Source organism: Phyllopteryx taeniolatus, chromosome 14, assembly GCF_024500385.1.
Source record: "Phyllopteryx taeniolatus isolate TA_2022b chromosome 14, UOR_Ptae_1.2, whole genome shotgun sequence".
In the NCBI taxonomy this organism is placed as follows: Eukaryota; Metazoa; Chordata; class Actinopteri; order Syngnathiformes; family Syngnathidae; genus Phyllopteryx; species Phyllopteryx taeniolatus.
The window spans coordinates 12,786,072-12,813,421 of NC_084515.1; the positions used below are offsets into that span (position 1 = coordinate 12,786,072).

Below are 27,350 nucleotides of genomic sequence, written 5' to 3' on the forward strand. Positions count from 1 at the left end.
GGCGAGACGCCCCCTTTTTCGCCTCATAAGTAGGCCTCGCCCGTGCAGGTAACACACACACACACCAGAGCATCTTGCAAGCGAAAGACACAGGTGAGCAACGCACACACAACACTCATTTAGCCTTAATGCTAATGTAAACAAGCTAAGACCGAGAGGCATTCCATGATAGCCTATCGATATTTCGCTTTTTTTTTCTCCCTCCAAGTAACGCAATATAAGTGGTAAACTACCGTAAAATAAACCTTTGGAGACAGACGCGGCAATTCGGTACTTCCATTTCCTATTTTATGGTTATCGTCACAATGTGAAGTGAAAGTGGGCATTTTCTTGTGTTTTGCTTATGTTTTACACTCTTGTGGAAGTGAAAGAATCTTTATGAGGAGACTCACCTCCCAGTCAGGCTAAGCTCCCTCGAGTAGTATGTCAGTTAAGTTTGATTTCGAACGTTAACATGGTTCACTTATTTTTACACTTGGATGACTTTTACAAATGCGGAAAAATGAGTTTGAGAAATTAATATTATACTGTACTCATCTAAAATATCAAAATGTTCACCCGAGTTAAGATTGAGTGCTTATTTTTAAACTTATTTTTACAATTAAAATTACAAACGCTAAAATGGTGAATGTCTCATTTATTTTTACAATTGTATGCATGTTACATGTATTAAAATAAATTGGCAAGTGTGGTTGAATTATTTCTACACTTATATGACCGTTAAAAATGTGAAAATCATTACAATGGAACATGGTTGTCTTATTTTTCTAAGGATTGTACAAATGTTAAAAATGTGTTTGTGCTTTTTATGAATGTTAAAAAATGAGTTTGAGCATCCCAAAGAAAAAGCAAAGACATCCTGCTAAGCTGAAGTTCCCTTATTGTAAATTTCAAGTGTTTCCTTAAAGCTGTGCAAGCGCGTCCAAAGGTCGACAAGTGAACAAATAAACACATTAATAATTCTCTTTTATTCCTATTATTGCAGAATTGCAGAACCAAAAATCGAGTGCACCATGCGTTTGGAAACACCGCTCATCCTCTTGATCTTCTCTTGCCTGAGTCTGGCGATGGCACAAGGTAAGGGGGAGAAAAAAAAACCCCAGCTGATTATTGTTATTTTATTATCGTGACACGCAACATACCACAGGCCATAAAGTGAGTAAGGGTTGCTGTTTATTGCCCGTGTGGGGGAGGACGTGTCTAGAACGCTAGAAATGCCAGCGTTGTACCTGAACGACTTTAATGAACGAAAGTTATTGAGAATGCGCTCATTCTGGCATCCTTGAACGGTTTTTTGAACGACAACTCATTTTCGTTGAAGAGTGCCAGGTTTAGTTATGGACTTCCAACGTTTTCTTTGGTTTGTTTGTAATACACAATTGTTAAAATGGATTTCCAGGAAAATTATTTGTATCAGAATGCTTTAGTTAAAACACTATAATCCCCACGCAGTCATAATATGGAATTTTTTTAATTTTGTAATTAAAGAATAAGTATGGTGAAATATATTGTTAAGTCAGCCAGAGCTGCAGGGAGTGTGGCTGTTCACCATTGTTCCCGTCATCCCGTGTTATGTGTTCGTGTTTGCACATTACGGACTACAGTCCTGTTTTTGTTTTAATTCCTCATTTAAAAAAAAAAAAAAAAAAAAAGTTTTTTCCTCGTGTTTTGGAGACTGGAGGGTGAAAGCTGAATGGCTAGCAAAATGGCGAAATGCCAATATTTGGAGGGAAATATCTTGCAGCAACATAATGAGAGAGAAAAAAAGAACTAGTTCATTTTTGGAACAGTCAACATACTTCAAGATTTTGCATTCTTAACTATGAACTGAACTACAGCATATCAATTCATAACAATAACAACAATCACAATACAACACGTGTTCTCTGCTTCAGTGTCCTACGACGACTGCTGCCTGACGTACGTGAAAGAGCTCACTAAAAGGATTCGGGAGCGTGCGGTCAAGTACAGAATTCAGGAGACGGATGGAGGCTGCAACATCCCCGCTGTCATGTGAGCACACCCACACCGCGCAACAAGCCACGTGCAAATATGCTAATGTATCCATCCCTTTTAAGCTAATAGAAAAGATAATAATAATAGCTAATAGATAAGCAGTATACCGCTTATCCTCATTTGGGTCGCGGGTAAGTAATACTAATGTAATGTAAAAAAAAGAAATACAAAATTGAATAATAATAATAATATAGCTTTGGTGCCATCTTGTGGCAGCTTGGAGCCAAGGAAACGCAAAGTAAGGGGAGCAGCTTTATTTACTCTGGCCATAGCCGTCTATTCGGGGGAAAAAAATGTGCTTTGCTGCCATCTTGTGACATTTTTAGGCAATTACAAACCTTTTTGGGGTGGGTGTCAATTACTTGCAGATTTTCGCTATTTTGTTTTTCGACCGTACAATTTATTGTTCCTAAAATTTCGTGCCATCCTTGCAGCTTCACCATGCGGAAAGGCCGCATGTACTGCTGTGACCCGCAAGAGACGTGGGTGCAGGAGCTTATGTCCAGCATCGACGAGAAGGCCGTCAAACACATCAAGAAGACCTCCCCAAAGGTCTTTCATCTTTAGAATTCTTATTTTATTTTATTTTTTAAATTACGAAGTGCAATGTGAAACTCAACCTTTATTTTCCTCTACAGCACCAGAAACGTCGTCTGTTAGGCTGAGGGAAGCCTCACCCACTTGGAGAAAAGGACACCCACATTCTTACTTTGAGTTCCTCTGACTTTTTGTTTTTTGTGTGTGTGCTTTTGCTGGACTTTTTTATTATGATGCCGCGTTACCATTAGATGACGAAACAGTGTTTATGTGAAAATGGAAACCATAAAATGTGAATCCAAATGTGTGCGCCACGAGCCCTTGCAAAAGCATTTATGACAATAAACCTGCCTAGCAACAAAAACTCTGTGCAAATGATTTATGGTCACATTTATGACTTAATGAGGAGGTCATCTAAGGAAGTCATTATCGAAATTATTACCTACAATACAAATGTTATAAAAATACATTTAAAAAAGAATTTACTATACTAGTAATATAACTAAATTGTGTCCAAAATGTCCAAACATATGCATTAAAATCAATTATTAATAATAACAATAATAACAATACAAATTAAATAGTATTTTTTGAAAGTGTTCAAAATAATATAAAAATTAAAAAACATAATACAAACTATATATTTTAAATACATTCATATATAATACCATTTAATTCACTTACATCAATTTTACATTTATTACTTTATTCAAACAAAATAAAATAAAATACTATAGCTACCCATCCATCCATTTTCAACACCGCTTATCCTGGTTAGGGTCGCAGGGCGCTGGAGCCTATCCCAGCTGACTTCGGGCAAAAGGCAGACTACACCCTGAACTGGTCGCCAGCCAATCGCAGGGCACATATAAACAAACAACCATTCGCACTCACATTCACACCTTTGGGCAATTTACAGTCCTCAATTAACCTACCATGCATGTTTTTGGGATATGGGAGGCAACCGGAGTACCCGGAGAAAACCCACGCAGGTATGCGGAGAACATGCAAACTCCACACAGGCGAGGCTGGATTTGAACCCAGGTCCTCAGAACTGTGAGGCAGATGTGCTAACCAATCGCCCACCATGCCGCCTTACTATAGATCTAATGATACAAATAAATGTATGTAATGGATCCAAAAATGTACAAAAATATACAAATTCACAATATTAATAATACAAATTAAATAAGAAAATAAAAATATGTTTTAAATTGCTGCATCCTAAATTAATAAAAATAAAATGAAATACAACATAAATTATTTATAATATATTTCAAAGAAAATAATTCATATATAAAAATAATGTTATTTGAGTTAAATCACACTTTTTTATTGCTTTATTAAAATGGTAATAAAATAAAAAAATATTTAAGAGGTATCATTCGATTTATCTATTCTTTTTATTGAGCTGTCTTATTAATTTGTATATACTGTAGTTATCACATTCAGTTTCTAAATGTGCTGTGAAGTAAATACAATTTGCAATCATAAACATGTCTGTTTCTGTATAATTGCATGAAAATGCTTTAGTTGTCTTAATTCAAATTCCCACCTTCAAGGGTACAAAAAAAAAAAAAAAATGGCTACTGTTTCTTTAAATTGTTTTATTTGCTTCCCCTTCCACACACTAACTTACAGCCTATTGAACCCAAAGCGAAATGAAGACTGAAAACATGCAAAGCGCTTACATGACAATACAAACCGCAGATGTGCGTTTGTCCAGCCGCTTGAGTCTGTTACGAGTCTCCGTCATGCACACGTAGCTGTAGCCCGCCGCTTCCACGGACGTCCTCCTCTGGACACGGTGCAGCAGGATGCGGTAGGCGCCCGTGACGGGGCTTCTCAGGTCCGGCATGTTGTCCAGGAGGTGGCGCTCCGTGACGCCCAGCTCCTCTAACGCCGCTTTGACGCTCAGCTCTTCCGAGCAGAGCGCGGCGGCCGGCCCGGCCAGGTGCGAGGGCGTGGGCTGGCAATCGAGGCACGCTGGTGGGTAATCGACGCCCCTCATCCACTCGCCGGACATGATCTTCGCCACGCTGAGACGGTCGGCGGGCACGGGTCTCAGCAGGCCCCGGATGACCTCCGTGCAGGGGCCCGGCACGTAGGAGGGGATGCTGTAGGACCCCTGCAGGATGCAGCGCCTTAGCCTGCCCGTGTTGGCGGCTCTGAAGGGCATGGCGGCGGTGGTCATGAAGTAGAGCAGGACGCCCAGAGCCCACAAGTCCACGTGGCGGCCCGTGTAACCCGTGCGCCTGAAGAGCTCGGGCGCGGCGTACGGCGGGGAGCCGCAGAACGTGTGCAGCACGTCGTCGGGGTGGCAGAGCGTGCTGAAGCCGAAGTCGCCCACTTTGATGCAGCACGTGCTGGTGAAGAACACGTTCTCCGCCTTCATGTCTCGGTGCACGATGTTGCTGTCGTGCTGCCAAAAGAGGACCACATGAAAAAAATATAGAATGTAATAGCTGTATGTAATGGAGTACAAATATTGATAACAAATCAATATTACTGGTCCTTTTCCAACTACCCCAAATAAATGAATAAATAAATAAAACATTTATTTATTTATTTATATATTTATTGGGGGTAACAGAATACCACATAAGACTACAAAAAGAATACAATATTTGTTTTAATTTAAAGAATAAAATGAAAAAGGGAAAAATATATTAAAATATTAAAGTAATACATATTAAATATTATTACAATTATGAAAAACTAATGGGAAAAATACCACATAAGAATAAGAAAAGATCTAATGAAAATATAAATATTAATTCAACAACATCGGAAGTAATAATAACAACAATAACAATAAAATACAATTTGAGAATAAATGACTATATGACTACTATATGAGAAAAAAATAAATTTATGTATGCATTTATAATAATATCATCATTACCATAATCATCAGTCATATACAAAAATGATCAAGGAATATATGCAATGAACATTGTTTTTTTAAATTACCCAAAAATATAGCAAAAATAGAATTCTAAATTCTTTTAATGAAAATCTACAATTAGACTACCCAAAATCATGCAGAAAATACAAATAATGCATGCAGATGTAAAAAATACTAATTAGGAAGTTTTATCGGTGTCCGCCATTTATGGACATTCCTTATTTACAAATAATTGTTTTCACTTACACTATATTAATAGTATGATATGAGAGTATAATTATTGCCTCGTTCATGGTACTTTTCATTTTAATTTAACCATTTCCTTATCTTTATTACTTTTCTTTGCTTAGTGACTGGCTGAAATCACATATCGCTTAATACCAAATATGGTCATTGACCCATAAAGAATTTTTTTTTTAAATATTTTTAATATTTCTTGTGTACGCTGACACTCACCATGTGCTTGACTGCGGCCAGCAGCTGAGCAAACACCAGCTTGCTCTCCAGGTCGGACATGCGCCCCCTGGTGCAGATGCGGGAGAACAGCTCCCCTCCGCTGGCGTACTCCATGACCAGGTACAGCCTTTTGTAGGTCTCCAAAACCTCGTACAGACGTACGATGTTGGGGTGCGCCAGCTTCTCCATGCACAAGATCTCCGAGGCAAACAGAGCCTGCGAGCGCTTGCCCAGGCGCGTCTTGTCCAGGACTTTCACCGCCACTCTCTCTGGTAAAAGAAAACAAAAAAACAAAAAAAAGAAAAAATTAGCTCACCCATTTCCTGTTCTATGGTCATCATCATCACTCTTTTCCTCTTTGCCATTCACTAACACACTTCTGTGATAGCGTCACAAAAAAAACACACAAAAGCCAAAGAAAAAGCAAAACACACTTTTAGGCAACCTTAGATTGATTGGTATACAAGAGTGGTGCGGTAGAGGAGAAACTGCATAAAAAAAAAAAGGTCTTCCGACTAACATGGGAGCTGGTGTTACACTCATATGAAATATTGTGCTCGTGATCATGCGGTACAACCACTAAATTTACTGGTGAAGCAGCATGTGGCTCTTTCCCAAACGTTTTTTTAACAGCAAACAATTGTATACAGGAGGTGTGACTGCAGCTGCTGGGTTGCTCAGAAGGCCTTGTGTACTGCATTCCGTGCAGCTGCTTGGAAAAGGGAGTTTGAAATAATGAATGCTGAACCACATGCTGCTTCACACACTCTGAAGACGTTGTTATATGATCACATCCAGTAGCTCATTCTGGGAAATCTCCATTACAGTGATTGCATGAGGACAACTAAAGCCTAAAATTACTGAGCCTGATTCACCTTTGGTCAGGTCGTGAATTCCCAGTCGGACCTGGGAGAAGTTCCCAGATCCGATCTCCCCTCTGAGCTCGTAGAAGCCCACACGCCGTCCAAAGGTGAGCTCATCCATCACCCTCTCCGAGTGGCTCAGGTCGTAGGACGCCTTGGAGAAAGCCGTGTGCCGCGCCACCTCCTGCTCGGCTTTGTTCTCCTTCTTTTTGACCGTTTCTGCGACGTTCCGGGACGCCCGTTTGAACACCTTCTCAGGACGATGTCCACGGGGACCCCCTGAGGAGGAGGGGGACATACAGTTGGACATACAAAATACACGTTTTTCACTTTACGTGCACTTCAGAGGCGATTCTAGGATCAGAGGTTTAGGGGTGCTGAGCTCCGAGACAGTCCAGAGAATGTTTTTATTTTTTGTACATTTTAACGCAATTACATTCCCACGTTTATGAGGGAGAAGCATACCACTTTTTTGGGAAAGTCTGTGACTAAAATCTGATCCACAGCAAAAAGAGGAATTGAGCGGAATCATAAACATACTCTGACCATACAATTTTTTGGAGGAAGACAACTCATTTGGATACAGCAGCATCTCAACATACACATTAACATTATGCTAAAGTGAGTACTAAAAATGTTGTTATTTTTTTTAATTTTTGCACATATACAACAAAAACAATATAATAACAGAAAGCGATTGTGCAGTTGCGATCAGAAAACCATTTGCAGATTCCAAGTACCGCGCAGCTATACATTAGCTTGTTTAAAAAAGGCATACAGTATAAATAAATAAAATATATCCATAAATAAGTAAATAGTCTTCTCAAATTTTGCGGTTGCTGTGATTCAATTTAGGGGTGGGTAAGCACCCCCAAAAATGGGCTAGAAACGCCTATGGTGCACTTACATGTCTTTATGTTCTCCTTGTTGCGCTCTGTCTTGCTCTTGTTAACATACATGCTCGCCGTCCACCGCAGTGTGGGGATCAGGTGGCGGCCCGCGATGTCCAGAGGGCTGTAATCCGGGCTCCTCCCACGCAGACGGACCACAGAGAAGCTTTGCAGAGGCTTCCAAACGTGAATGTGGGGAGCCTGTAAAACACGCCGGTGGGATTATCCTTTATCCTTGTCGTCTTTAGGATGTGCTGCAAGTGCTGGGGTCATGGCAGACAGTTAACTGCGGCCCCTATTAGCGAGCTTTCTCTGCGTGAAATGCCAACTCAACTGTAAAGTTGAAATACTTATGTGATCTAATTTTGACACATCACAGAGGAGTCTTGTTAACAACCCCGCAAAAATGTTAATGAGTACAATATATAAAACAGGTCTTCAAAATCATAAAAATCCAACCGTTCTCTCGCTATAAATGAGTTTCAGGAAAGTTAACATAAAATATCCCCCCCCCCCCCCGTCCAAATGGTAACCCTCTGACACAGTGACCCAGACACACGACAGCATAACACCAGACAGACGTACAACATGACACCAGACAGTCTGTTACATGTCACCGGACTGCGAAGACTTTATCGCGTATAAGCCTGATACTTAGAGTACATGTGTATAATCCAATCATCTCCTGCTTGATGAACATCTCAGCACGTGATGAGGACACTGCAAGTATGTGCAGAATTGAACGTCATAATTCACACTGACGCTAACGCGGAAGCCTCGACGACATTATGGGGTACCCCTGCAGACAATACAAGCAAACTAACAATACAAAACCCATGTAATATCACAAATATGACAATAATGAGATTAAATTATATTGGTTAAAGTTGAGACAAGGTGATGATATATTGTAGCATTATAATGACATAATTTTTATTTAAAAAGTATAATTTATTCAATATTTTGATGAGTTATGAGTTGTTATTATTTATTTTGAATCGGCAAAATTGTGGTATTTTATTTTTTCAATGTTTCAGCGAGTTCAGTGTTATATTATAATGTCTTTATACTGTATATTTTACTTTTACTGTCTTATGATTTACATTATATATTGGCATTCTGTTACAAATAAAATATTATATATTTATTTCTCAATACAAAGCATAACTTTAAAACCCACAGAATATTTCTGAATATATCAATGAAATAATATATTTTCATAAAATATATTACTGTCAAATTTACATCAAGAAACAGAATTTTTTGCAATTTTTAATTTTCATTGTTTGAAATAACACTGGTTGAAATAAATCCATTTAATATAAAATCAATTTAATATAAAAACAATCAGCATGTAAAAATATTGCATTTATTCGTTTATATTAAAAATATTCAATTTAATTACATGTTAAAATAAATAACTAAAATCCATGTAATAGAGAAATAAATAAAAGATTTCACTGAGTTATATATTTTTAAACTGTAATAAATTGAAATACTGTAAACAACTCAAATCCTTTTATAACTCCTAAAATACTTTTCCAGATAGAATAAAAATCTATCAGCAAGGAAAGATATTGCACTACATATTATTTAATCCATCCATCAATTTTCTGAGCCACTTCTCCTCACTAGGGTCGCGGGCGTGCTGGAGCCTATCCCAGCTATCATCGGGCAGGAGGCGGGGTACACCTTGAACTGATTGCCAGCCAATCGCAAGGCACGTAGAAACAAGCAACCATTCACACTCACATCGACACCTACGGGCAATTTAGAGTCTCCAATTCATGCATGTTTTTGGGATGTGGGAGGAAACCGGAGTGCCCGGAGAAAACCCACGCAGGCACGGGGAGAACATGCAAACTCCACACAGGCGGGGCCGGGGATCGAACCCCGGTCCTCAGAACTGTGAGGTTGACGCTCTAACCAGTCTTCCACCGTGCCGCCTAAATTGTATTCAATGTATTTTAAATCAAAATATAGGAATATATAATAAATGAACCGTGACTCCCAATATAAACACAAAGTTGACTATTAGTTTGTTGTATGCACGAAAGCCAGTAACCTGTCAGGCGTTCGACAAGGCAGATAAGTCAATGAAGTCATGAGAGAGTTTCAATAAGCGGGATTACAATGAAGGGAATCGCGGCCAGGATTCATTTTGAAAAAGAAACGTCTAGCGAAACTTGTCCTTGATCAAGGTGTCTGTGTGCTGACGATGATCCGATGATCTCCCCAGAAATGAGGAGATCACATAAGCATATCAAACATGGACTAACACTCGATTAGCATGAGGGGTGGTGGTAAAATTGCATTCGTTAAAAGGCAACTGATCTCTCTTTTTTTAAACCTGGGGCGAGTCGGCAACAAAGGCTGGCAATGACATATTTTCCAACATTTTATATTATACACAGCATCGATCAATAAATACAATTGCTTTTACGAGTCTACTTATCTGTCATTCATAAACATTTGCGGCGTAAAAGATAGTGCCCTACGAATTCTGCCTGAGCAACAAGTAGCCAAGAAAATGAATCCGAGCAATTTGATTCCAGTGGCGACTCTCATGTGAGGGACATTTCCCTTCTGGGTGTGAGTTGTAACATATTGTATATTGTAGATTATAAAAATGTGTCTCATAATCCATATTGTGCTGTTTTTAAGAGTCATTTATTTCCTGTTACTGCCGACTAGTTTGTGATACAAACACAGAGACCCTGGGGCACAAATGATTGTGCCCAACAACTTTTGACAAGCAAAAAGTGGCCAGGAAGCAGCATCCGAACGGACGGACGGACGGTAGAAGAAACTGAGCCATTCTATTGCTATGCCGGTTAGGTAGCCCACATTTGATTGTGCTAGCTTGCAGGCTCTGGTTTGACACGGGGCACAATTAGCAGTGCCCCAACAATTCTGTCTTGCAACAAGTGGCCAGGTAGAAGAATCTGAGTCGTTCTGTTGCACTGCCTGTTAGGGAGATACATTGTAACATGACAATTTAAAGAGAAAGTCCCCTACTTCAATAAAACGGCCATTGTTTAGAGAAAAGACGTGCTTGTGTTTTCTATTTTTGAAATAATACTTTGGCCTTTGACCCCAGAATTGAACGCAAGCAGAAAATAAGGAATGCAGTGACCTGAGGCGCATTATCTTCAAGTGTGTTGGTCCTTTGAAAAAGGGGGCAGCTCCCGGACCATTTGCCGCCATGCTGAATAAACACAAAGGTGCTGGGGGCGGCCCGGGAAGGTGAGGCTCAGGGCGCCCCCACACTGATCCTGTTTACGTGCTCGGGCCTGGTTTTTGTTTTAAGTCGGAGGTGCTAAATACCTCCCCCACTGAGAAAAAAAGATGATTAATGCCTTTGATTGAGTGCCACATTTAATGGCCACGGGGATACTTAAGGCACTTCATTAGGCAGAGCACACTCGAGCAGGCCAGAAAAGCGGACCCTGGCCTTTTTTTTTTTTTTTGGGGAGGTTTGCCTTTGAAGTGGCTTGCAGGGGGACAAGCGTCCCCAACAAATGCATGGAAATTTGATGAGCTCCCACTTGTTTCTTTTGACTCCACAGCAGTGACATTTAAGGCCGAAGCTCGTATAAATAACAGAGGCGTTGTCGGGGCGAGAGGGACACTCTGGGTTTGGCGAGCCAAGGAGCAGTTTTGGGGAATTTAAAGCCATGGACGCATCACGACAGTGCCTGGTGCTGCTGTGCGTACTCCACATGACATGTAAGTACTGCTGTTTGCTTTGTGGAGTACTCCTAAGCCCCTCATTTCCTTATTTGGCCACATTCATCTGCATGTTTTACCAGGATTTACACATTGTGTCAGAATTTGGCCCAGAAATAATGGCAGTTGATCACAATTTGAATGGCCTGAAAATACCCTGTGTATACAAGTAGTAAGGCAGACCTATTGATCAAATAATGGATCAATCCCTTGAATTTTAATTTTTCATCTGAGCAAGACATTTTAGACGGTTATAGGCTTTCTGTTCCCAATGCACAAATTCAATTTAGAATGGAAGTATAATCCCATCAAACCCCTTTATGGATGAACCAGCATGGAGATCGTGAGCATGAGACAGCAGGAAGTTGTAGACTAATTTACACTGTCACTTCCTCTAGGTTTTTGTTATGTAGATTGCTGAAGCTCTTTGATCTTTATTTTAAATTAAATGATGTTTTAATGTCATGTATATTTTATTAAAATTGTGTAATGTTAAATATACCTATTGCTAGTTTTTATTATTTTTTGTGTAATGTTTAATTAAATGTTTTATTTGTAATCTAATTTCTAATTTCTTGTAAGTGTAATTTTAATTTTCATTTATTTATTTTCAGTCTAATTGTAAATTTAGTAAGATGTTAACTGTAATTTTGTTGTGATTTTAAAGTACGTTTTATTTTGTGTGATTCTGCAATAATTCTGTAATAATTATAATTCATTTTTTAGTATTATAGTGTAACTTCGTTGTGCATTTTTGTTCTACATTTTAATTTAATTAAAATGTTTTCTTTTGTAAATTTTTGCATTAAAATAAAATAAAAATGATGTCTTGCGCTGGGTTTTTAAAAGCTTTTGCTAACAAAATCTTTAGGTTTAGAGGTGGTTTTGGGCCATTGTTAAGTAAGATTTGTCATTTTGCAGGGGCCGCGGTGCTCAACAAACACATAGACCACCGGAACCTGTTCACGCAGAGAATGTGCTGCAGGCGGCAGAGTCACTTTGTCTACATTGGTCAAGGTAAAACCTCTAATCACCTCATCTATATATTCTTATTTTACAAACTACATGCAAAATTGCATTTATTTATTTATTTTTTATTTTTTTTTTACTGCAGACATTTCAGGCAGTCCCATTAGCGCGGACGTGGGCATGTGCAGGCCTCACTGTGTAGGGGCAGCAGCCAGGCCGCCCAACGAGGCGGGAGCACAAGACTATGCACAACACGCATCCATGCTGGAGTTCCTCAGGAGCAAAAAAGTAGGTACAGTAACACTTGGGCACCACACGGTGGCGCTATTTCCCATCGTGTTCCTTTGAGACCACCTTGTTTTACCAATGCCACATTCTGACCTTGAATCCCGCATCCGAACCAGCTGAGGATGCGCGGACCCACCGCCCCTGAAGACGTTCAGCCGCAGAAAGCGTCACTGCCCTCGTGCGGCACGAACCACGCGTGCCAGCCGACGGGCATGCGCGTGGACCGGGTGCTCCTGTTTGAGGGCCCCCGTGAGGTGGAGGTGATCCAGGAGTGTCACTGCGAGATCCAGCCGGGTCAGTGCATTCGCGTGCCCTCACTGAGGACCTTCTACTCGGAGACACCCTACGAGAGCGTGGTGGATGTGGGTGGGTGCTCGCGGTCCAAGGGCGCTCCAGGTAAATGATTTCATTTACCTCATTTTTTTATTTAGTTTTTAGTGTACCGTATCTTTGATTTAATAAAATGCTTTAATTCAATCAATTTTAAGTTTGTTTCCATTTCATAAGTAGTGTGATTTTTAATTACCTACATTTTTCATTGAATATTTGAGTCATTTCTAATTTCATAATATTTTAGTAATATTTTGTTTGCGTAGTTTTTATTAGTGTATTTATAATGCAATCTTATAATTGTAAATGCGTTTTTTTGGTGTCATTTTAGAATATTTTTTTAATTTTATTTGCTTTATGTCTGTGATTTTTGGCAAGGGGGCATATAGGTGAACCAGTGGCATCGCTAGGCCTATGTTAGGGGGGCTTCAGCCCCCTAAAATTATCTTAAGCCCACCCCCCCGCCCAAAAAAAAAGGATTAGGTTTGTTGACTAATGTTTTTCAAGGACGGATAATTTCGATCAGCAACCCCACTGCCCAAAAAAAAAGAAAACAAAAAAATGTTTTAATTCTGTGTGCGACCGAATCCATAAAACCGTAGTAGTGACCCCCCCCCAGGGGTGTACCATAAAACTTCATCAGGTTATAGTATATATTAAAAAAAAATAATTATATATATATATATATATATATATATATATATATATATATATATTACTAACCATCGCTCTGATGGTTTCAAGCTCCCAAACCCTATCAAGGCCTGTTTTAGTTTTCAAGGCAAAGAAAAAGCTGTTCATCATTTGATGTTTGCACATGAAACCTCTAAGGGTAACAATAAATTTATGAAAAAATCTGAAACAACTTTTCTAAGCCCCTTGGGCTGCATATATAGCCCATGGATCTAGTTGCGCCCCCTGTGAAATGAACTCAAAAGATCTGAAAACAATGGCATTCACTAGTGGGCTACTAAGTGGGAATTTTCTCCGGTGACGACCTTTGGGTTAAGGTTGTTGTTGTACGCATGCCTCCTTTTCATTTTAACACATTTAATTAAAGATTGTACAATTTGTTTATAAACGTTGGCAAGTCAGTTCGAAAATATGAAATACTGTAGATACATTTGAATATACTTTAGCTCAAGACTTAATAACATAAGTAACTTGAGTAACATTTTTAATAAAAAAATAATAAAATTACATTAAATCTAAATAATTTATAGGGAAGTCCTTGAAATACATTTGAATTTAATGTTTAACTCTAGAAAATTACTGCAGTAAGCTTCAAGACTGTACAAATACAAATTTATTAAAATAAAAAAAAATAAAAAATGTACCCGTGTATTAAAATATATTTATCATATTTAATATGTGACATTTTTAAGAATAAGCCTCCACCATCTACCCCTAAACTTGAGGTTGAATGCCTCATTTTCCTTATTAGACATTATTAAATGAAAATATTGTTAAATTTGTTTTGTGTCAACAAACCAAGGTAATTCAAAGTTAATCCCATGTTTTTCTTTTTTTTTTTTTTTTTAAACGGAGGTGTGAGCACATTTTTATTTTTTGACATGTTCAATTAGACATGTTAAACGCTAACTAATCCAACTTTTCCGCAGAGGGATTCTCCTGCATCCCCACCAAATTCGACTCGGCCCTGGTGGAGACCCCCAACAAAGTGGATGTGATCCAGACGGTGGCAGCCTGCGAGCTGAAGGAGAGCTGCTACAGGGTCCCTTACGTGGAGTATTACTACGAAATCGTGCACCACGGCGACGGCGTCAAAGAGGAGAGACTCAGGGTACGTTGAAGAACGAGAATAAAGTAGTGAGGCTTGGCCATTCCTGGCTAATTTTTCTTTTCGTTCCATAAGCTTAGCACATGCAAAGTGGTCTTGTTTGTAATTCTGCATTCACAAGTCAAGAGGAAACGCTGCTGCTGTGTGGGTGCCAGACACTAATGAAGTAGATTTATTCGTGCTGGCCCGTGTGCGACAGACAGCACTTCGTCAGCCTCCTGACTTCCTCTCGCTTATTCACACCACAACCACAGGCGCCATACTGGAGATTCTGGATGTGGACAGGAAAATAACATGGAAAACATGATTTCATGCGATATTTACTGTAGGGGGAACTCATAGATGAGGAAAGTAAGCCTTAAGGACAGTGGTGGGCAACCTATGGCACATGGGCCAAATGCAGCGTGCGAGAGCATTTGAGTTTAAGATTTACTTACTGCAAATGCTCACCCCATGTAATAATAATCATTTAAAACAATGTCCATAAATTGAAAATTTAAGTTTATCGTTCACTCCGCGTGACACACTATTTTAAGAGATTTCAATATACAGTAGTTCACAATACTATAATTTCAATGCACTGTAACAGTATTTAGTAATCATTTATTAAGACAGAATATCTAAATCTACTCTATTTGCACTAAATAAAATATGTTGCACTTTCAAGACCTTGGAAGAGTGTATTTAAGGATTAAGTGTAATTCTTCAGGATAATTAAGACCATCATTTTGGAAAAAACAAATTACATTCATTTTCTTTTCAAAACACTTTATACAGGGTACTTACTAAAATACGTTTAAACTCAGAATATTATCCCCCCACAAAAAAAAAATATATAAAAAAATATATATATATTGCAATAAATATCAATACTTTAAAAAAGTACAGTGATGTAGAAGAAAAAAAAAAGACCCACTCCAACTAACAAAAATAAAATATATTAGAAAAATCTAATATAGGGAACACACAAGTACTTTTATATTCAAAATTGTAACCCCTGAAAAATATTGCAATACATTTCAAAGACTTAAACAAAAAAAGATTTTTTAAACTTACGAGTAAATGACAATACATTTTTAAAATTAACTCTTCACAATTAATATAATTACTTGTATTGTTTATTCATAGGGCACTCATTAAAATAGGTTTACATTTTAAATTTATAAATGAACTAAAATAAATAACTATTAAAACTAATGTGACCTATATTTGTAATTTTTGCACAACTTTATATCTAATATATATTTAATAAGTGTAACTTTTAAGGATAATTAAGGGACTTCACAGTACTTTAAATTCTACATTTCAACCCCAGAAAATGACTGCTGAAAATATTTTCGAATTTACGAAAAAGATTTGTAACTTTCAAATAAAATTAAATCAAACAAGATAAAATAAATTGAACTGTATTTATAATGTATTCATTATAAATACTACATTTTTAATAAGTGCATTTTTTTAAGGATAACTATGACCTTAAATTGGGATTATCAAGACTTTTAAAAGGATCCACGGTCCTCCATCCCCGTTCAAGGCAATGTCACCACATATAAAAGCCTTCAAAAGTATCCAAGATTAATATCAATACTTTCAAGACATCCTCACGGATAAAAAGCGTCAAATGAATTTGGCTTCTCAGGGTGGGATCTGTGTGTGTGTGTGGGGGGGGGGGGGGGGGGGCAGTGGTGGTCTGGGCTCAGCAGTGAAGGCGCGAACTTGGAGGGCAAACACAAATGGGGCCCTGCAGGTGTCAAATCAAAGCGGCAGGCCACGCTAAACGACGTGGTCAATATTTGTGAGCTGACGGCCTGTCTCTCTGTGTTGCTAATGTTCCGCAGGAAGTGGACGTGGGCAGATGTTTGGGAGGCTGCACCACAGGAAACCGATGCCTTCTCAGGTACGTACGAGCACAGCTGCGACCGACACGTACGCACGCACACCCGCACCGATGGCCATCACTTCACAATTGCCTGTGAGCTCTGACACCCTCTCAAGCAGACTCTTTTAAGTTAACTCCTCAAACAACAAATGTTCTTTTTAACCCCCCCTGATCTGCTCTGGGGCTTGAGTAAATAATTTTTTTTTTCACTATATATTATGAAGTGTAGTCTGCGTTAATGGGTGGTTTGTATGAGCAACAATAACCCACAACCATGTGATCATCAATTCTGTTTTTAAATTAAATCCACAAAGACTTTAAGGGCACTCATTAAAATACTGGCAATTTAACCCCACTTTGAATTTGAGCAAAATACTTTTATTTTATGAAAATTAATGTCCTAACTATATTATAATACCCATTTCATTTCATCTAACTCTCGCAAATAAACTTGAGATTATAGAAATGTTAAAAAAATAGTAGGAAAAAGATTTTTTATTTTATTGTATTTAAAAATATATATAAAACATTGGCAGCATGGTGAGCAAATCCGGCCTCACCTGAGTGGTAGGTTAATTGTGGTAGGTTAATTGAAAACTCTAAATTGCCACAGGTGTAAATGTGAGTGTGAAGGGTTGTTTGTTTATATGTGCCATGCAATTGGCTGGCAACCAGTTCGGGGTGTACCCCGCCTTTTGCCCGCAGTTAGCTGGGATAGGCTCCAGCACGTGAGGATAATCGGTACAGAAAATGGATGGATGGATAAAACACATTACAAGTAGCCTGGTGAGGTTGTATTTTATCAGTACACTGTAGTTTTTACATTTAGTTTAATTTCTTTCGTTTTTTTTAAGTGTTAATATGAAGTTTCATTTTGCCACTTTCGATAACTCTTGCTTGCTCATCTAATTGATAATATATAGTGTCAGACGCATGCATGTGATTCTACTAAGTGCACATAATGTCAGTAAACTAAATGTTTTGGCTCATTAACGACATCATTTCCTCTTTCTTCAGGAGTCCATCGGACTCCGAAATCTGCCACTTGTGGGCCGAGAAACAATCCAGCTCGTGTGTGCCTCAGGGATACGAGCGCCACCGCTTCCTTAGCCAGCACGGCAAGATTAGCACCATCCTGTCCATCACTTCCTGCCACTGCCCAAATTGAACACCCACAAGCAAACAGAGCCCTCTCCTGGATAGAACTGCACATGACATGGTTGCCAAACCACCCCTTAAAATATTATTGTATGATATGTAACATATGTAAAAAAAGTCATAATTTTTGTAAATAAATTTAATACTGAAATAGATGTGCCAACGTTTGTCTATAAAGGGACCTTGTACGGTATACGTGAGTGGATACAGTGCTTAACAAATAGCATTTGCCTCCCTGTTATTAAGAGAGCTTCCAGCTTCATGATTTGCTTTAATGCAGACTCTTTCAGTTTGAGCTTGCTCGCTACGTTGTTACCATTTTGAACAGAAATGAGCAATTTCAAACTTAATTTGTCTGTTCAGGAACGCAAGTAAATACGGTAACTATAATTTGACATCTGAATGGAGAAAATGTTATTCCATTTTTTTGCAGCAAGTCTATTTGACAAATCACAATAGTATTAATAATATTAAAGCTGTAAGAAGCAATGAACGGACTCCGGCACCCCCTCTAAAAACATGATCTAACTTTGACATCATGCTCTGTCCACTTTAGGTGGCGGAGCCAAATAAGCTTCACCATTTACCATCGCCCATCAGTATAGAACAGGGATTCTCAAAGTGTGGTACGAACACCGTTGCTGGTACGCGGGCTCCCTCCGGTGGTATGCAAAAAAAGTACATTTGTCACGTACAGTTCAATTATATTTAACTTTTAAGTACAATATATTTGCATTGAAATATTTGTTTTCCAATATTTATTTCAGTACAATTTGTATTTAACTTTTATGTGCAATACATTTGAATTTAATCATTATAGTAGATTTTTTCATTTTCCTATATATTTAATCACAGTCTTAATGTTTAATTGTGCAAAATGTTACAGTGGCAAACAATAATTTTAAATATACTTTTTAGGAATAAAACTTTGCCTTGTTTTTGATGAACACTTAAGTCTACTACACTACTGAATATTAATGTTGGTCATTATGGTAAATATTTTTTGTGGTGGTACTTGAAGTAAAACGTTTGAGAACCACTGGTCTAAAATACCAGCTTCTGATTGGGGCATATTTTGGCAAATAGGAGTTCATTAAAGTACATCAGAACCCTGGAATTCACCCAAAATAGCTATTTCGAACCAAAATTGCTGACTTCCTGTTTTATTTTGAGAAGGGGTCTTTGAGACTTTTTTGTGTGTCCTGTTATGATAGACATGTCTGCGATCGATCGATGTAAATGGTGCCCGGGCTAGTCCTCCCTCCCCCTCAAAAAGGTGGAAAATGTAGTATATGTTTGTCCATATATTAAAATGCAACATAAAAAAACAAGGTTTACTCAATAGCACGAATCTTGATGGGACAGTACTATTTTTTATGTTTCTAATTCTCAGGTGGGGAACCACATCCATTGCACAAAAGAAGTAAATCATTGTATGAAATGTTTTTATTTTAAAATAATTTTGGCTTCTGGCTCATAAAACCCACAAAATCAGGAATTCATAACACTACAATACTGTGAAGAAATCAACTCAAATTTTGTAGGCCATAAATATTTTAAACTGAGTGTCACACACTAACCATCCATTAAACTCAAAACACCTGCACAGGTTTCTCCAGGTGTCATTAGATTGCTTCAGTTTGGTTCAATTGTCTCAGTTGGGTTCAATACGGGGAAGACTGCAGACTCGACAACTGGCCAGAAGACCATCATTGATACCCTCCTTAGGATGGGTAAGCCACAAAGGTTCATAACTAAGGAGGCTGGCTGTTCACAGAGTGCTGTGTACAACCATATCAATGGAAACACCAGTGGAAGGACAGAATCTGGCAGGAGAAGATGCACCAGCAAAAGAGATGATCGTGGGATTCAGCGGATTATCAAACAGAGAAGATTCAAGAATCTAGCAGAGATCCAGAAAGAGCGGAATGAGGCAGGAGTCACAGCTTCAAAAAACACCACATTCAGACACATCCGGGAGATGGGCTACAACAGTCGGGTTCCTCAGGTTAAGACTATTCTGAGCCTGAACCAAAGTAGGACGCGTCTCAACTGGGTAAGGAGAAGAAGGACTGGACTGCTGGCCAGTGGTCCAAGGTCCTCTTTTCAGATGAAAGTAAAGTGTGCCTTTCATTCTGGAATCAAGGTCCAAGGGTTTGGAGGAAGACTAATGAAGAACAGAACCCAAGCTGCTTGAGGTCCAGTGTGAAATATCCATAATCAGTCATGATGTAGGGTCCAATGTCCAGTGCAGGTGTTGGTAAACTCTGCTTTCTTAAAGTCAAGGTCACCGCAACAGTCTACCAGAATGTTTTAGAGGACTTCATGATTTCTTCTGCTGAGGATCTGTATGGAGATGCAGATTTAATCTTCCAACAGGACCTGGCCCCAGCCCATACCGTCAGAAGCACCAAAACCTGCTTTGATGCCCATGCCATCACAGTGCTTGATTGGCCAGCCAACTCACTGGATCTAAACCCCATTGAGAATCTATGGGGTATTATCAAGAGGAAAATGAGGGGTACCAGACCCAAAAACAAACAAGAAATGACAGCAAGCATCAAGGAAATCTGGGCTTCCGTAACTCCCAGGCAATGCCACAGGCTGACCGCCTCAATGCCACAGCGCAGCCAGGCAGTGATTAAAGCAAAGGGATTCCCAACCAAGTATTGAAGATTAACATATCGTTTTGAAAGTACCATATTTTGATTGATTTAATGTGACCCTAATTTCTTTTGTTTCTTTTCTACAAAAACTAAGAAGTAAATGGTGATTTCTTCACAGTATTCTAATTTTTTGAATTCCTTCACGAGCTGGAAGCCCAAATTATGAAATAATTAAAACATACTTTAAATTGTGGGCCCTGAATTTATAATCTATTTGTTTTTTAATTATGGAAATAAACTTTTCCATGACATTCTAATTTTTTTGGAATGGGTTTGTATATGTATTACCTCAGCCTGTAAGGACTTGGGGTCTGAAGTTGGATGTCATGGATGTCAAAACAAACAAAAAAAGACAAAAACAAAAAAGACTGCAACTAGTTATTTGAGAGATTCGATTCTGCTTGCTGGCTACTGTCTCAGTGCCCTTGAGCAAAGCATCATCCACACCATCCCAGCTCAAGCGGTGCAGCACTCTGGTCTCCCCTTGCATGGCGGGCTATCTGGTTTTATGTGTACATTGGAGCGTGAGATGGATTGCCCGTTGAGGAACACCAATATGTATAATAAATTCTAAATTAAAAAAGGTCCATTTTCTATAATATGCTGTGCTTACCATCAATCTGCTGTGCTGTCATACTTGTTTGGAAGCATTCCTTGGCAGCTGTATGCCTGGGGAAAACAGCAAATGTTTGTCATCTAACATTTGCAATAAAGTATCAAATTACATTGTTTATAATACAAAATTAATTAATAATTCAAAATGTCCATTATATTTATTAAAAAAAGAGCAATTTGTTCTGTGAGAAGGAATGACAGTAGGTTGGTAGACAAATCTGATAAACCAATAGATAGATATATATATATCAAGCAATGAAAATGTCTTATCTCTAAACACACACATACACTTTACACACACGCTTTACTAAAAAACAGTTTTGAAAAGCAACGTTGATTAAGCTAGCTAGTTAGGGCGGTAGCTAGCTTGTTTAATGGCTAGCTATCCCAATAGCTAGCGAGGTCGCTCTAATATTTAAACAACAACTAACTATATGCATGGCTAGTCGAGTTGTGAGACCTTTGTACAAACACACGCGTTTAAAGGGCTTTTCGTACTTTGATATGAACATGTGTGAAAGGGCACGTTTGTGTGACACATCCAACAACATGTTCCTTTTTTTTTTTTTTTTTTTTTTTTTATGGCTTGTTTGCCCGCTTCGTCGTCGTGTGCAAAAGCGGGGAACTTTGATCCCACCTGCCTTCGCCCGTCCAGAATCGATCAACTTGCGGCTAAAATGAAGACGTAAGGAAACGGCTTCGGAGCCCCTCTACCGTGTCAAGAAATTAAAGCTGTGACGACGAATCAGCTGTAACTCAATACACTAAGCAGTTATGCAAATGAGTGGGGAAAAGAACGTGTAGGAAACGACACCACTTAATCGGTTTCCATTATTCCAAATTAATGGATCCATTGGCGTGAGGGCGGCATTTCCTCGAAGGGGGGTGGGGGACGGGGGACGCGGACCCTTGCACGCATAAAACGCACAGAGTAAAACTTCGATTTACTGCATCTTTTTTCCAACTCTCCCCCTTCATTCGCCACCTGTCTTCTCTCCACTTAAAAGTTGATTTGAGCGTTTATTGGCAGACGCGAGGACAATAGCGGCCAGTCGATGGCCTTGACACCTTTGTCAACACCGCCATTAGTCCCCCTTTTCATTCGCTGATGTGTGATTTACATTTGCGGCCAAATAGCATTTTTTTTTTTTTTTTACGACTGTTTACCATGAGATTGAGTGAGGAGGAAGAGGCGGGGGATGCGGTATTAAGATATAAATAAGTGTCCCCCGTGGTATTCACTATTCACTTCATAACTCACTTTTTTGGTCTTGCGAGATGCTCACGCTTGTGCTTCTGGTCGCTTCGGCGTGCACGGCGGTCCGGGCGCGGCCGTCGCTCAACTACCTGGAGGAGCCCTACGCTAACGAGTCCACCCAGTCCCGGTCGGAGGAGGTCCGCTCGGCCGCCATCAAGCGACTCCTGGCGGTGTTCGGCATGGACGACCCGCCCGCAGCCGTCACGCACCGACGCAAGCAGCCTCCGCAGTACATGCTGGACTTGTACAACACCGTGGCCGACGTGGACGGCGTGACCAAGGACCCCTACCTGCTCGAAGGCAACACCGTGAGGAGCTTCTTTGACAAGCGTGAGTGGAGAACAAAAAAAAAAAAAGAGCCTATAAACTTTGGTCTGTACTCTAAAAAGGAAGACAAGATTAAGAATATTGTTTCAGGATCATGCCTGTTTCCCTATAAATGCACTTTTTTTCTCAATTGTTTTTTTCTTTCTGCATTGTATTTCAACTTCATTATTTTTTTTCGTGTAAAATTACCTTTTCTTGTAGTCGAGTGACTTATTGTGTTACAAATAATACGTTTAACTAGGCCTATTATAATGAAAACTGTGCTTAAATAATGATTACTTTAAACAAGTCAAAAAAGGTCTTAAATAACGATTTGGAAGCTAACAGTTTTAAAAGATTAAATGCAACTGTATTTTACTTAAAAGTCCAATACTGTACAACTCAACTGTATTATTGTTTGTCTAATTGAACATTTGATTCAGTGATTTTTAAAATATTTTCTTTAGTTTCTTCACGTAATTTCAAAATTTTAACGTCCTCATTTTATTCTTGTCATACTTTATCTTAGTCATAAACTGCTTTTTCATAATACAATGGTGTTTTCTTTCGTTTTTTTTCTTTCATGATTACAGTGTTGTTTCTCTGAGAGACAAAAAACCCATAATTTTCCTATCACATCAAAGACTTGAAGTGACGGCACTTATGTTGAGGTTGGACTGCTTCAAATATGCTTAAGTTTTGTTTCGGTAATGTTGGTCACATTGAAAATCCTACACGACATCAAACGTGTTCAAATTTGACATCAAATATCTTCAAATTCTACAGAGTGTTCAACTTTACATGAAAGGCATTCTAATTCCCTTCAGTGGTGTTAGAATTTACATTAAATAGACCATTTTAAGTGGTCCTTTACCGAGTTTTACAACGCTTCTTTTTTTTTTTTGTCTTTGCAGTTCGCAGCGAGCAGGTGGAGTTCCGGTTCAACCTGTCCACCGTCGCCAGAACGGAGAAGATCCTCACGGCCGAGCTCCACCTTTTCAAGCTCCGACCTCAGTCCGCGCTGACGTTCAATAGGCATCACTTCTGCCAGGTGTGTTGAATTCTGCACACGTCTTGGGTCCGCCGCACACCGAGCGACGCGACTGATCTGTCGCGCAGTGTGTGGAGATCTGCAACTAGATTTCATGAGTGGCAGACAGTCAGCTACTAGATTTGCCGTGTTTTAAAATTTGAATCGCAGGTGCATGGCGTCGCAACGATGCAGATGTAACAGCCAATCAAAAAATACCACGTGGTATCACATCTGCTTTCAAATAATTTATAAAAAATGAAAAAAATGAAGCGAGATCCAGCTGGCCACTGCCAAGCCATACAGATAGATACAGTGTCTAAAGTTGATATAAATATATTGTTTTCCAAAAATATTGAACTATATTTATAATTTTGTTTCTACCTTTGGCTAAGAAGAGAAGCGTGGAGTCGCTGTCGACGAAATGCACGTGTAGCCAATGAATGAGGTGAAGCCTCTGAAATAGCCACACTCTCTCCTTTATTTCTCATCTGTTTCCTCTCTTTGCAGTATCATAATATAGCTAGTGGAGCAGAGGCCCGGGCAATCTGCTTCTTCCTTGACAATTGTGTCACATGTTGTTTGTAGATCAATGAAAAATAATACAGTAGTATTGCACCTCGAAACACGATTTCCCAATTAGAACACCAGGGGTTGCCATTTTTCAGTTGCAGCGAGTTTGTTATGTGTGTGAGGGTCAGTCGCCACGTGTGCAGGTCCTAGTCGCCGACTGCATGTTTTTTTTTCTTCTTCTTCCGATTGCCTAGTTCGGTCACGATCAGCCGTGTCGCTCGGTGTGGGGCGGGCCTTAGGTGGACGTGAAATGTGTCCGCTAACAGAGGTAATCTCCAGGTTAGCATCTACCAGCTGCTGGAGAGCACTAAAGGCAACAAGACGCAAGAGAAGAAGCTGCTGTCTTCTCGACTCATTCCGGTCAACTCTAATGGTTGGGAGGTGTTCACCATCACTCAAGCCGTAAGTATCTCCCACCCTCCAAAGTCGGAATTAACAATCTCCATTAAATGACTAACCTCGACTCGCGTCTCCACGAAAGGTCCGCTCGTGGACGGTGGACGAGGATAGCAACCTGGGGCTCCACGTGTTGGTGCGGACCATTGGGGGAAGCCAGATGGACCTGAAAATGATTCGCTTTGCGTCGGGACGCAACCACCACCAGAGCAAGCAGCCCATGCTGGTGCTGTTCACGGACGACGGACGTCGGCGCTCCACTACTCTGGAGAGCACAGGTGAGGCCCCTGCTCGTTGATTTATAAGAAATTTAAGACCTCTCATTGATTAAATATAACAGATCGACAAGGAGTGGTTCAGGTGTCTGCAGTAACATTAGTCCATGTGGAAAAATTATAACTGCGAAGCTTTGAGGCAGATATTTTGCTTTGACTTTTTTTGAATTATTCGATTAATCGTTTCAGCCCTACCACTGGGTTTATGGTTAAAACTATTGATATAGGTAATTATGAACATATAGGACAAGTTAGGGGGGCTCTGCCCCTATTATTGTATGTCTTTTCATTTGTAAAACACTATAAATACTGAAGAAAATACCCTATTTTTGACAGATCCAGACAATCCCCAAGTTACCTCCATCTTGCCCCAATCCCCAATGGCTGCCCCGGCGTCCCCCCGCAGTGCCCGCTCACTTGACCAGGCGACAGTGTCGGCGGAGGAGGAGGGCGGGACCACGTCCTGCCGGCGCCTGCCGCTCTACGTGGACTTCGAGGAAATCGGCTGGTCGGGGTGGATCGTGTCGCCGCGGGGCTACAACGCCTACCACTGCAAGGGCTCGTGCCCCTTCCCGTTGGGCCAGAACATGAGGCCCACAAACCACGCCACCGTACAGTCCATCATTCACGCCCTGAAGCTGATCAAAAGCATCGAGACTCCGTGCTGCGTGCCTGACAAGCTCTTTTCCATCAACCTGCTCTACTTTGACGACGACGAGAACGTGGTGCTCAAGCAGTACAACGATATGGTGGCGGGTAGCTGCGGCTGCCACTGACAACCCCCCCCCCCCCCCCCCCCCCGCCCCCCCCAAAAAAAAAAAACACTGTTTGGTATTGTATTATATGTAAATAGTTATAAATTATAATATATGACAGTAGTGATATCCTGTGAACGATGTAAATGTGCATATTTTATGTTTCCGTCTGTGAATATAGTAATTGTAAAGTTGGAAAAAATCTTTTTTTTTTGTACAAAAGTTTTTCAAAATGACACGATACATGTATAGGTCTTCGATTTATGTTGGAATGTACATTTTTCCATCACTAACCTGAGATAATACAGTTGTAAAGTCATAATTACAGTAAATATTTGTATGAGAAACACTTGTAGGTCATAAATATAAAATGATCCAAAAAAAAAAGTGCTGTAGTTTAAATAGTTACTGTACTATTTTTCTCATAAAGGGATAGATTAAATACATGGGTAATGTAATTTTAATATTTATGCAGTAAATTAACCACTATATAATCCAACCATTTTCTACAGGACAGGTGTCAAACTAAAGGCCCAGGGGCCCCATCCAGCCGGCCACATCATTTTATGTGGTCCGCAAAAGCAAATCATGTGTCAACCTCCATTTTTCTTGCTAAAATTTGTAGCAACATTTCAAATTTTCATATGTAATAAATAACGTTGTGCTATTGCAAGCATTTTTTTTTGTTACCAAACCCCTTTTAACAGTAACTAGAACAATAGTTGAAAAACTGTTATCCACGACTTCTGATTTCAAAACCAGTAATCCATCAATTGGCTGTGTATATGTAATAATATGATGAGGCGATGAAATATTTTTATGGTTTGATTGTCATAACGGCGCTCTGTGGGAAACTGTAACTACAATGTGGCCCGCCACAAAAATTAGTTTGACACCAATCTATCGGGTCCAGGTGAGCTGAAGTCTATCCCATCTGATTTTGGGCAAGAGCCGGGGTACACCCTGGACTGGTCGCCGGCCAATTCAATGGCACATAGAGACAAGCACACACAAAAACACACTTATGGACAATTTAAAGTCCTCACTAAAGCTAACATGCATCTTTTTGCAATGTGGGAGGAAGCCGGACTACAGAGAAAACCCACGCGAGCATGTGGAGTGCATGCAAATTCCACACAGATCGATTGGAGCTGAGATTCAAACCCCGAACCTTAGAAGTGTGAGGCAAGTGTGATAAATACCCTGTATGGATTTTATTATTCTAATGTATATTTTTATTTGTAATTAATTAAATTGAATTATTTGAGAAATATAAATACAATATTTTTTCCTGAACTGATTTGTATGTATATGGATTTAACAGTTACAGTATATATTTTTATCTTAAATGATGGAAATGCAGACATGCAAAGGGATCATGTGAATGAGCACATGAAACTTGCGGCGTTCGGTACCTCCAACAATGTTGAGGAAGACTTAAAAGTCCCCAAAATAGTGACCAACGCTTGCAGAATGAATTTAACTTCAAAGGCAGCTTATTTCTTTAGGTCAATAATAAAGTTGGCACTACGCACAGCTAGAGTAGGTTGCTTACAAAGGGACGTCTGAGTAGAGCGTAACCCGAGTGTCGGCGGAGGCGTCGGCCCTGGAGTGGCACCAAATGAGAGTTTGATAGCATTTGGCACGATGCT

General features: G+C 39.6%; 4 protein-coding genes across 5 annotated transcripts; 3 read left to right on the forward strand and 1 right to left on the reverse strand.

Annotated features, from left to right (window-relative positions):
* On the forward strand, positions 1–2,917 carry ccl25a (chemokine (C-C motif) ligand 25a). Its single transcript, XM_061798536.1, has 5 exons — positions 1–93; positions 986–1,077; positions 1,896–2,013; positions 2,451–2,568; positions 2,655–2,917. The coding sequence occupies exons 2-5, from the start codon at positions 1,014–1,016 to the stop codon at positions 2,679–2,681; spliced, it is 327 nt and encodes a 108-aa protein (XP_061654520.1). The 5' UTR covers positions 1–93; positions 986–1,013; the 3' UTR covers positions 2,682–2,917.
* A 1,223-nt stretch (positions 2,918–4,140) lies between these two features.
* Positions 4,141–22,506, reverse strand: LOC133489316 (serine/threonine-protein kinase NIM1-like). 2 transcript variants are annotated; one of them, XM_061798290.1, is made up of 6 exons: positions 22,367–22,506; positions 21,104–21,159; positions 7,688–7,871; positions 6,793–7,059; positions 5,918–6,186; positions 4,141–4,975 (listed from the first exon to the last, which is right to left on the reverse strand). In XM_061798290.1, exons 2-6 carry the CDS (start codon positions 21,104–21,106, stop codon positions 4,241–4,243), a joined length of 1,458 nt encoding a protein of 485 aa, XP_061654274.1. In that variant the 5' UTR covers positions 21,107–21,159; positions 22,367–22,506; the 3' UTR covers positions 4,141–4,240. The 2 variants fall into 2 exon arrangements, with proteins under 2 accessions (XP_061654274.1, XP_061654275.1); XM_061798291.1 differs by lacking the exon at positions 22,367–22,506 and adding an exon at positions 21,743–21,868.
* Positions 12,198–18,505, forward strand: pnhd (pinhead). The gene is made up of 6 exons (XM_061798293.1): positions 12,198–12,416; positions 12,514–12,656; positions 12,773–13,052; positions 14,609–14,790; positions 16,626–16,684; positions 17,684–18,505. The coding sequence occupies exons 1-6, from the start codon at positions 12,221–12,223 to the stop codon at positions 17,832–17,834; spliced, it is 1,011 nt and encodes a 336-aa protein (XP_061654277.1). The 5' UTR covers positions 12,198–12,220; the 3' UTR covers positions 17,835–18,505.
* Positions 22,384–25,734, forward strand: admp (anti-dorsalizing morphogenic protein). Its single transcript, XM_061798292.1, has 5 exons — positions 22,384–22,693; positions 23,584–23,720; positions 24,552–24,674; positions 24,754–24,946; positions 25,280–25,734. The coding sequence occupies exons 1-5, from the start codon at positions 22,384–22,386 to the stop codon at positions 25,717–25,719; spliced, it is 1,203 nt and encodes a 400-aa protein (XP_061654276.1). The 3' UTR covers positions 25,720–25,734.
* Positions 25,735–27,350: the final 1,616 nt, after the last annotated feature.

Excerpts from the sequence above, each read along its gene's own strand:
- admp (XM_061798292.1), top strand. The coding sequence starts at position 22,384 with ATGCTCACGCTTGTGCTTCTGGTCGCTTCGGCGTGCACGGCGGTCCGG. Across the intron at positions 23,721-24,551 it reads ATAGGCATCACTTCTGCCAG|GTTAGCATCTACCAGCTGCT; the intron begins GTGTGTTGAATT and ends GGTAATCTCCAG. Across the intron at positions 24,947-25,279 it reads CACTACTCTGGAGAGCACAG|ATCCAGACAATCCCCAAGTT; the intron begins GTGAGGCCCCTG and ends TATTTTTGACAG.
- LOC133489316 (XM_061798290.1), bottom strand. Across the intron at positions 6,187-6,792 it reads AATTCACGACCTGACCAAAG|AGAGAGTGGCGGTGAAAGTC; the intron begins GTGAATCAGGCT and ends TTCTTTTACCAG. Across the intron at positions 4,976-5,917 it reads TGGCCGCAGTCAAGCACATG|CACGACAGCAACATCGTGCA; the intron begins GTGAGTGTCAGC and ends CTCTTTTGGCAG.
- pnhd (XM_061798293.1), top strand. The coding sequence starts at position 12,221 with ATGATGTCTTGCGCTGGGTTTTTAAAAGCTTTTGCTAACAAAATCTTT. Across the intron at positions 12,657-12,772 it reads AGTTCCTCAGGAGCAAAAAA|CTGAGGATGCGCGGACCCAC; the intron begins GTAGGTACAGTA and ends CATCCGAACCAG. Across the intron at positions 14,791-16,625 it reads TCAAAGAGGAGAGACTCAGG|GAAGTGGACGTGGGCAGATG; the intron begins GTACGTTGAAGA and ends AATGTTCCGCAG.
- ccl25a (XM_061798536.1), top strand. The coding sequence starts at position 1,014 with ATGCGTTTGGAAACACCGCTCATCCTCTTGATCTTCTCTTGCCTGAGT. Across the intron at positions 1,078-1,895 it reads GAGTCTGGCGATGGCACAAG|TGTCCTACGACGACTGCTGC; the intron begins GTAAGGGGGAGA and ends TCTCTGCTTCAG. Across the intron at positions 2,569-2,654 it reads TCAAGAAGACCTCCCCAAAG|CACCAGAAACGTCGTCTGTT; the intron begins GTCTTTCATCTT and ends TTTCCTCTACAG.